The sequence below is a fragment of the Pteropus vampyrus genome, unplaced genomic scaffold (assembly GCF_000151845.1).
Source record: "Pteropus vampyrus isolate Shadow unplaced genomic scaffold, Pvam_2.0 Scaffold33, whole genome shotgun sequence".
Lineage (NCBI taxonomy): Eukaryota > Metazoa > Chordata > Mammalia > Chiroptera > Pteropodidae > Pteropus > Pteropus vampyrus.
Genome location: NW_011888814.1, coordinates 8804534 through 8814654, shown reverse-complemented (window position 1 = coordinate 8814654; position 10121 = coordinate 8804534). Strand labels below are relative to the sequence as shown.

General features: G+C 48.1%; 1 protein-coding gene across 1 annotated transcript in view; it reads right to left on the bottom strand.

The window, feature by feature from the left end:
- Positions 1–5636: 5636 nt before the first annotated feature.
- The window catches only part of SMO (smoothened, frizzled class receptor), a 23560-nt gene continuing 19075 nt past the window's right edge, over positions 5637–10121 (bottom strand). The window contains exons 8-11 of the mRNA XM_011357265.2: positions 8614–8799; positions 8052–8200; positions 7411–7545; positions 5637–7194 (exon numbers count right to left, since the gene is read on the bottom strand). Of these exons, the coding sequence (XP_011355567.1) occupies positions 6761–7194; positions 7411–7545; positions 8052–8200; positions 8614–8799 (904 nt within the window). The 3' untranslated portion in view covers positions 5637–6760. The remainder of the gene's footprint in view (positions 7195–7410; positions 7546–8051; positions 8201–8613; positions 8800–10121) is intronic.

Sequence of the window (10121 nt, the reverse complement as noted above, 5' to 3'; positions counted from 1 at the left end):
CCTCCCCCATTCCCCCACTCCTCCCCTCCATCGCCTCCACTCCCACCCCCTTCCTCCGCCCGCCCGCCCGCCAGCAACCAGCCCCGGGCTCTCTGGCCCCGCCCGGCCCCGCCCGGCCTTGGTCTGACCCCGCTCCCGCGCAAGGCGCCACGGAACCTGTAGTGCGCTTGCTCTGAGCTGCACGCGGCGAAAAGACCATGGGACCTCAGCCCCCAACCTACACTGCGCGCCGCGGCGGACGGTGCCCGCGATGCCCCCTGGGAGTTGTAGTTCCCATCGCCCGTCCTCTCACAAGTGGGATTTGTAGGAGAGGTGGACCTCTAGGGCCGGCGACTAACGGAAAGGAAAGGAATAAGACTAGGTGACACGATGACGGGAATGAGAAAGAGAAAGTCTCCAGAGGAGTTGCGGTTTCTGGGGAGGGAACGCCAGAAACCCTAGGGTTGGGAAGGGGAGTTGGGGGGGAGGTGGGATGGCTCTACCCTGACAGCGTGAATTTCTTTCATGTGTGCACGTTTGCGATCACGTGAGCAGGCATTTAAAGGAAAAGCGGCGTCGTCACGTGAGAAGAGCGCCTGGCTTAAAGTTGTTTTGTTTTGTTTTTCTGCTGTGAAATTGGGACCCTGATACCTTTCTGAACTTTAATGACGTTGTTTTTAGAAGGAATAAAATAGGACCTTGTCTGCTGTGGCAATTTCTGGCAGGTTTTGGGTCTGGAAGCTTAAAATCAGTCCCGAAAGAAGTTAGGTATCACTAGGTCGAAATTTAAAAGCTATATAAGTACAAGCGACCTGAAACAAGGCCAAAACTTTTGACCTTTTAATTCAACTAGAGAAATAATCTGAAATTAAGATAACCTATCAGCATAGAGGAATATTAACTAAAATATCAATCGTGATTTCCCCAAGTTATGGGATTCGGAGTGATTTTTTTTAACTTTGTACTTTCTGTATTATTTTAAGTTTGACGTTTATTTTAGAAGGCATAAGCACAAAGACACGTATGGCAGTCTTATTTTTAATAACAAAAAGGTATCTGAAATGACTTTAATGTCCAAAAATAGGAGAAAGGTTACAGCCTTTAAAATTAAGTTTGCCAAGAAATATAGCTAATGATAAAGGGAAATAAATGCTCATGATGAAATAAGCTAAAAAGCAAAAGACAAATTCACACATCTCATAAGATTTTAACTGTGTAAATAATACTTTTTTAAAAATATATTAAAATGCAATTGACTCTGGGTGACAGATTATGAAATAGGTTTTTTCTTCTCTATTCTCAGAGTAAGTGATAGGCCTGACAACCGCAGAAAACCACTGGCCATCTAGTCTTTGGGAGTAACTTTTGTTTCCCCTGGCAAGAAGGAGAGGGGGAAATCACGTGCCTTGATCTCCTCCTTCCCTGTGTTACTGCTTTCTTAAAACTCTGTTTATTTGTGGAGTTGTCCTACGGTGAATGGAGTCTGTCTCTTGGTCTTCGAATTTGCACCTGACACTATGTATTGCCATCTGAGCACTGCCATTTCCACAAAGCCCATAAGTTCTCCAGACACAAGGGCTTCTTAAGATTTCTCTTCACACTCTGGCTTTCAGAATTTCCTTCCTGTTATGAAGTATCAGCCCAGAGCTTCATCCTCCATCTGTTGGGGCAGAGATTAGTAGCTCTATAACTGATTTCTTTCTTCCTTCTAATGCACAAGGGAGCTGCGATACAGCCACCAGCTGCCTAGCAGGACTGCCATTAGAATTGATTACTGAGGGAATGCATTAATTCTTCGGTGGGATGTACTTATAAAACATAAAGAGTTGGAGCACTGGAAAGAAACTTGATATTCATCCTTTATTTATTCAGGCCAAACATCAGGTCACAATCCTCGGCCATTCTCAACTCCATCCCTACGCATCTGTTGCTTCTGCCATCTTTGTTATTGAGGGAGACCAAGCACAGTTGAAGATGGAGATACCATAATGGAAGCAGGATGATTAAGCACAAGTTTATTAACTTGTATAGTTTATGTGTAGTTTATGAAATATTTAGACTATAGATATTCTTCTCTCGCTTAGCTCATTCAGCTTTCAGTCTCTGGCAGTCAGGAATGTATCTTCCATGCAGGAGACTGGAAGAACTCTGAGGTAGCTGCTGATCAGTCCAAGAGAGAAAACTTGAAGATACTAACATGAGAGTTCCATAAGAAATAGGCCAGCCAGATCACTCTTGGTGAAGACTACACCCATGTTCACAGTTTCTAGAGAACCATTAGTGCCATACTCAAGTATAAGCGCATAGACAAAGTCATCAGATATGTGAAGAAAACTCTTAATATGAAATACAGAGACCAACATAATCAAGCAGAAAAAAAATAACTTGAAGGAAACAGAAGAAATCAAGAACAACAAAAAAATTATTAATGTCCTCAGAGACTGAAGATATTGTATTTGTGAAAGAACATGCTGTTTCAAGAAGTGAACATTCAGAAAACAAATAAGACCTTTAAAATGGAAGCACTCTAGCAGAAATTTTTTAAAACAATAAACAAAAGATGAAGAAATTAGAAAAAGGAAAGATGCATTTTATCTTTGCTCAGATTGCCAAAGAATGGTGTCTTGTTTTAATGGTTTTTATATTTGTGTCTAATGCATGTGTTAACATGATAGATGCAATGCATTGTGTAGCTAGTTTTCTGGAAAAGTTGGTCTTTTAGGAACTGTTTTTCAGGTCTTTGTTAAGTTTTTTTTTTAATTTCAAAAAAGAAAATGAATTAGAGAGCCAGTCAAGAAAGTCTAACATCTAAAAAATGAGTCCCAGAAAGAAGTAACAAATGTGTTTGGGGGGAGAAGGGGGGAATTGTTAATCAAGGAAATAATTTAAATAAACCAACAATCAGCCAAGGTTGGGAAGGGCAATCATCCAACTGTGCAGAGTTAGGGGAACAGAGATCAATCCTCCTGGTTTCATTTCCATCTTCTGAAATACCTGCTTCCTCCAATTCTGAGCCTTTTGGTGGCGCTGCAATATACATTTTCCCTACTGTTAGCTAAGACATTAGCTTTTTCAAGTCTCAAAAAAGTACCACTCATTATTTGCTTTTCAGCTTTCAGAACTGTTATTATTAGCTCTTCTCTGCTCCACCTCTTTTTGTCTTCCTAGCAGGAAAAGAATGAAAAAGCACTAAATCCTTATCCTCTTTATTGGGGTCAAATAACACCTAAAATGAACATTCAGGAGATAGCGTTATCACGTTATTCGACATATAGAAGTGAATATCATAAGGATCAACTAAAATAAAATAATTGGCTCCCAGGAACAGGAAATGATAGGGTAGATGGTGGGAGCAGGGTACTCAGACAGCCATTTAACCAATGAAACCTGTAGAACGATGTATTTGACTTTTCAAACTATATCATGTATAACTTAGATGAAAATAAAAACTTTAAGAGCAGGCAAAAGCAATAAACGGTTTATGGATGCATAGATATATATGCATATATAAAAGTATAATAACGAACTGGAAGGAAACCCACTAAATCCAAACAGCTGTTTTTCTGTCAAAGAAGGGGAAGGTGGGAGGAAAAATGGGACAGAGGTATTGATCAAAGAGAACTTTAGCTAAATCTGTTACACTTTATTTAAAAAAAAAGAAAAAGGCTGGAAGCAAACATGATAAGATGATTTTTAAAAAGTTATTTGAGTAGTAGGCATATGGGTGTTTATTAGGTTGTTCCTTGTGCTTTTCTATGTCTTTTAATTTCTTAGGTTAAAAAAAAAAATGGGCAGAGAAAGGGTTGGGACAGTAGACAGATTGCTTAACAGTAATTGGGACCAACAGAGGCAAGCCTCACAACCTGGGAAGATAGATGGACGACTGACTAATAAGAGCCTTCTCGAGAGGTGAACGAATCTGTGGTGACCTCTGTTCTCATGTCAGCAGCTGAGCCACAGGGAGTCCCACAAACCAAGCTCTCCGTGCACCCTGAGGTATTTTTTCCAGGGATCTAAATCATGGGCGTTGGTAGGAAAGTGGCCTCTGTGTCTTAGTCGTGAGAGATCTGGCGCTCCTATAAAATACTGCAAGATTTCTTGGTTGGGGGAGTGTGGGGGCCGTGGACTTGAAGCTGCCACCTAATGTCTCCATTCACAAAAGATGGGCTCACAATGCCCTCTAGTGGTCACGGAGTCTCGGTCAGCCTCCACAGCCAGATAGAAGGGTAACATTTCTGTTTTTTAAAGCTGAGAATGAACTCCTCTTAAACCCCATCCCCCACCCTTTACATCAGTATTTCCATTAAGGAAAGAAGAGGCAGAGGGAATGTCTATGGAGATGCAAAGAAGAAAAACAACCATTAACATTTTCCCTTATTTCAGAAAAGATCATTAGACAACACAGATACATTGTTTTGAATATTATTGTTGATAAGGGTTAAAAAGTAGCCATATTACTGATGAGAGAAGCAGTGATGGCCAGAATGATCAAGGTAAGCAAGGGAGACGTGGGGACCAGAGGGAACACAACATGGGAAACCTAGACAAGAGGAAAAGACAAGGACGGAACTGAGAGTGGAGGGTTTGGACTCAGAGTCAGAAAGACCCTAAGCAGTGTCTTTTACTGACTAGCTATGTGGTTGTGGGCAAATTATTTTGCTTCATTGAGCTTTCTATAAAAAACTAGTTTCTCTGATCCATCTGAATTAAACAAGAGGCAGTAGATTGCAGTGGCCAAGAGCCAACTTGGAGCCAGTTAGAATGTGAGAATTACCACTTACCGTGCAGCCTCAGGCAAACTATCGAACCTATTTGTGCTTCATTGTGCTTCAGCATCTTCGGGCTGGGAACTGCCTCATAGGTCTGTTGTGAGATTCAGTGAGTTAATGCATGTGAAGTGCCTGGTAGAGAGCCTAGCAAGCATTCAATAAGTTAACTATTATTATCACTATTTTAATGATATACATGTAAAGTACCTAGAATACATCAGATCGGTATGTTAGTTTCCCTTCCCCTGGAATCTGGCTCTAGGCAAAATGCTTATTACATGAGCTACTCTCCAAACAAGTCTGCTCACTACCCTACAATACCACTCGACTGGGTACCACCCCCTTTCCTCCACAGGCCTTCTTTTACATGATCCTGAGTCCTTGCAACCCAGTTCCCAGTTTTCTACTGACATCTTTCTGGAGGAGGTGGGGCTGACAGGCTTTCCTCGGGGAGGTCTGAATTCCTTTGACTGCCCAGGGGAGCAAGCTGTGGATCAGAATGCCCCTGATCCCACTGACATCCCTTGTAGAAGGCAAGAGGCCCCCAGAGGATTGCCACAAGGAGCCATGCTCATCTACATAAGCAGGGGGACACTTGCTATCAATCTTCACTCCAGGGGCAAGCTGTGTGTTCTTACTCAGTCAGCTAAGATCAGTGTAGAGTGAGGCAGCTGTGGCCACAGAACAGCTTTTTTCTATATAGAGCCAAATGGTCAGGATAAACGGCCAGCACATTAAGCTGACATCTGCCAGACGTCTGTTATGATCTCATAGCACCAAGTTCTTGGCCTTTCAGAATAGCCTGTGGAGGAAGTAGAAGACAAATGAGATCAGGACCTGGTACAGTTAGGTCGAGACTGGGCCCTTGAAAAAAAAAGCACGCCAAGAGTTTATACAAAAAACTTTTATTTACTGTTTATATTTCTTCTCCCCATCCCTATCCCCCAATCTGGAACCCAGCAAGCTCCTAAGGCTTCCTGCTGCCTGGTTCTTGAAACTGGGGCCCTGGGGACATGGAGGGGGCTTATAAGAGGTGGGAAATCTCACCTACCAATTGTGGACATTGAAGGAAGCTTTCCTGCCTGCCTGAAGCTCCAGCAGCTTCCCAGGACAGCCTCTCAAGTCAGAGGATCCATCCCCCACTGGATGGATATGAGGAAGAGATAACATGGGTCTCTCAGAGCCCCAGAGGCTTCCCATCACTCACTGCTTCTACACCAAGCCAGGCTCCCTCTAGAGTTGAATCAATCTCTCTCCTGGAGACGGAGCCCAGCAACAGGGGTGGGGAATGGGGGTGGGATGGAGATAGTTTTAGTTCTGGGTCCTAATCAAATGGGAAACAGGAAGAGGTTGGGCTGGTTGGACTGAAATGCGAAAGAGGAAGGAGGGTACAGAACACAGGATGGGTGAATGGCCTGGGGCGGAGCCAGCTGGACACCTGTGAGGAGAGGTTATAGCCCCTAGGGGAGTAGGCACTCCTAGCCCCACAACCACCTGGAGAAGGGAGAAGGGAGCCCTATTCCCACTTAGACAAAGGGCTAATGACATAATAAACACCTTTGATCTGAGAATGCCAGGAAAGAGCACCCATTGGCATAGCAAAGGGCAGCCAGCTCTCGTCTGGCCGACATGGGCTCCTCTGCCTCCCTGGCCACCACAGCCTACTCTCAGTATTATCACTCCTACCTCCACCACTACTGCCCCTCCAGAAGCTCCGCATACTGCATGACCCTGTCGCAGACTGGGGCTGCCAGCCAGACTCCAGCTGGTAGGGCAGAAACAAGGGTCCTGAGCCCCAGGGCCCTTCCCTGGGGGAGGCCCACCCACGGATTTGTCAGGGCTCTTTCCTACAGTCCTGCTGTTGTGAGCCAGACACATAGAACCTTCCTTGGAGAGCGCTGGGCCCTCACTTTCTCTGGAAGATGAGATCCCAGGGAAACACTTTCAGGAAGGAAGAGAGCCTTGGAACAGTATTTGTTCCTCTTTCCTGTCCCAAGTCCTGCTCTCTTGGCTCAGAAGTCCGAGTCCGCATCCATGAGCTCTGCCTCCATCAGATTGGTACGGGAGTGAACGGGCCCCAGTCCCTGCCGGCGGCCCTGAGCCCAGGCCATGGGGGCAGAGGCACTAGGAAGAAACGGATCCTGCAGGGGACTGGGCTCTGGGCAGAAGGGATTGGTGACCAGGGTCCAGGCTCTCTGTCGGCAGGATTCCCCAGCTCCCCAGGCACCTGTGGCCACCAGGCACTTCTGCCGGGGCAGCTGTGGCAGTCGAGGAACAGCACTGGAGACAAGAGCGGGGGCAGGGTGGTGGAGCTCGGGAGGTGGCACCAGTGGGCACACCTCCTTCTTTCTCTTCCTCCGCTTCTTCTTCCGGCCCAGGCGCTTCTCCAGCTCTGGGGAGATCTCTGCCTCAACGAGCCACAGGTTGGCTTTTTCCTCGGGGGGCACTGACAGAGGGAAGGAGAATACGAGCCTAGGACCTGGCTCTGTCCACATCACCCTTCTCTCCTCAGACCTCTACACCTCTAGTGCCTCAGCCCCACACTTTAGACCCCCCACGGTCTTGCCTTCCTCCTCCCCTTCTGGCAGCCCCTGGTACTCCAGGCCCTGGAATCCCCAGCCTCTATGTCCCCCACCTTCCTACAGAAGCCTGAACCCCATACCTGGAGTTGCCACAGGGGTGACAGATACATCCTGGGGCAATATGGCTCCTCTCCGAGCCACCATTTTGGTGACATGTTGGGCCCAGGCAGAGGACACATCTGCTGAGGGCTCATTGAGGTCAAAGGCCAAACCCGCTATGGGGATGAAAAGAAAGGATAAGGAATCACGAGTGCCCCGTCCCTTGCAGTCGCGACTCCTCCCTTATTTGGTACCACTCACGTTCCCCCAGCCGATGGCTCCCACTCCACCTAGCACAGGAAACCTGCCCTGCTAGCCACAGTGGTCTCTACCCACTCTCAGTCTGAGGAGTGGGGCCTCACTAGACTGGGCTAGATATCTAGTTCCTAGAACCCCGACTTACTCTAGCCCAGGAAAAACCACCGGAGAAGACAGAAGGGGAACGGCGATGAGTCCTTTTGGAATCAAGATGAACTATTAAACGCAGGGGCAGAAACAGAGAGGGCAGAGTGACCAGGTACAGGAGGAAGACAGAAGAATGAGTATGTGAGGAGAGAGGACAGAGTGCCTCATTCACCACAGCCTTCCAAGCAGCCCACGTGTCCACACCAGCCTGAGAGGGAGGAGGGACAGGTGCTGTGGGCGTTAGTGGCTCCGGGGGAGGTAAGGGGCCAAAGCTTACCTACAGGCCCATCGTGGGAGACGGTGTGCATACTGAAGGAGAGCTCCTGGCCTGGGTTCTGCAGCAGCTCACGCCGCTTGGAGAAGGCCTTGGCGATCATCTTGCTCTTCTTGATGCGTTTGGGCTCATCATCACTCTGCCCGGTCAACCTGAGAGCAGAAGGGGTGGGCGACGGCAAATGGAGGAGCAGCCCTTTCCATCGAATCCTGTGAAAGACCAGCGAACCGATCCCTCCGGGACTCCGAGGAGAAGGGGCCTTCTCTGCAAAGAAGGAGGCCTAGAGTGCAGGGCTCCCAGTTCTCAAATCATTCCACTTTTAGAAGATGCAGGCAGTGGACTCAGAACCTGGCTGGCTCCTGCTCCCAAAGACAGGAGGTGTCACCAGGGGGCAGCAGTGAGCCACAGAGAAGGCAGCTTTAAGCGGCTCAGCACAGACCTTTAGAAATCACGCCCACACAAGGTTGTGCTGGGAGACACCGGACCAGGGAAAGCCTAATGATGGGGACACAGGGGCTGAGAGAGGAAGGCGGTGGGGTCAGAACGGGCTGGCTGTTGACCCCACCTGCACCAGGTGCGCTTCCAGATGAGCAGTGTGGCCTTGGTCCAGACCCAGGTGCTCATAGCAATGCCGGTTCCAAACATGGCAAACAGGTTGATCTTCTCCACCAGGAGGCTAGGACGATTCTTGATTTCACAGTCAGGGATGGGCTTCTTGGTGGGCAGCCCGATGGTCACATTGGCCTGGCATCTATGGTGAGGGGTGATAGACAGGTGAGGTGAGACGGGTCTCCCAGATGGGTATCCAGACAATCGCTAAGCTCCACAGCACTGGTTTGCAGTCCTGGGTGCTCATTAGAGTCACCTGGAAGCTTTTAATAACTACTGATGTCTGAGCTGCACCCCAGACAATTAAATCAGGTCTCTAAGGGAGGGACCCAGGCATCGGTACAGTTTAGAGCTTCCAAGTCTGGAAGCAGGAACCTTTAAGGAGTGTGAAACAGTCCAGACGTGGACTGGTGTCCATTTTAATGAGCATTTTAACTGCTGTTCCTGGTACTATAAAGTGCTGCACTTCTTTCAGCAGCTGATATGCCTTATTCTCTCAGATTCGTTATCACTATGACACAAAAAAGCACAGGCCAAACGGCAAGCATTAGCAGGCTGTTAACTTACTGTGGAGAGGTAACTACGTCTGTGCAGTGCTCTAGAATAAGCTCTAAAAAAGAGCATGTGAGAAACGGAGAAAACAACTTCTGTGGCAACAAGAGTTGGTCAGAGAAGCCAAAACATGGTGCACCAGGCCAGGTAGCCACGGGGATGCAGAGGGAAGGGCAGACTTGAGCGGGGACTTGAGGGCTGTTTGCCGTGTTTACGAATTACAGGGCAATTGACATCTGGGGCGCTCAGAGCAAGACGAGCAATTTCACCTGACATCTGAGTTGGACCCAGTAGACCTCTGCTGGACAGCAGAGGAGAGCCGTCCCTCCACTCCTAGCTCTGGCTCGAGCTCCCACCACGGCTGCCCCTAGGCCCCCGACCCCACACTCACAGCACGTAGTCCCGGAAGCTGCGCTCCCACTCAGCCTGGTTGAAGAAATCATAGAAGTGGCAGCTGAAGGTGATGAGCACAAAGCCAAAGGCCAGGAAGCCAAAAATGCCTGTGGAGGGCCAGGGGCGGGCAGGGTGTTACCAATCCAGGTATGGGAACAGTTGTGGGGAGGAGGGTGCTTTCCCCACTTGGGCCTGAAAGACAGCTAAGTTTGGGGTGAATTTATGCTGGGCTTAGTTCAAGAACCGTAGTCTTCAAAATAAGGCACGAAGGGCACTTGAGGCAACTGTGGGAGGCCCTACTGGGAGGGAAGTGGGCAGGAGGAAGCAGTCTTGGCATGAACTTGAATTCTTCCACCTGAGAAAGTCCCCTTCTCTTGAGCTGCTTCCACAACCACCACCACCACCATCCCCCCCACACACATGCCAGCCTTGCTTTGTCCCCATGGCTGCTAACTTGTGCCACTGACTTACTATTCTTTAAGACCCCATCCTGCAGGTCCCACAACCCCAGGATGGTGC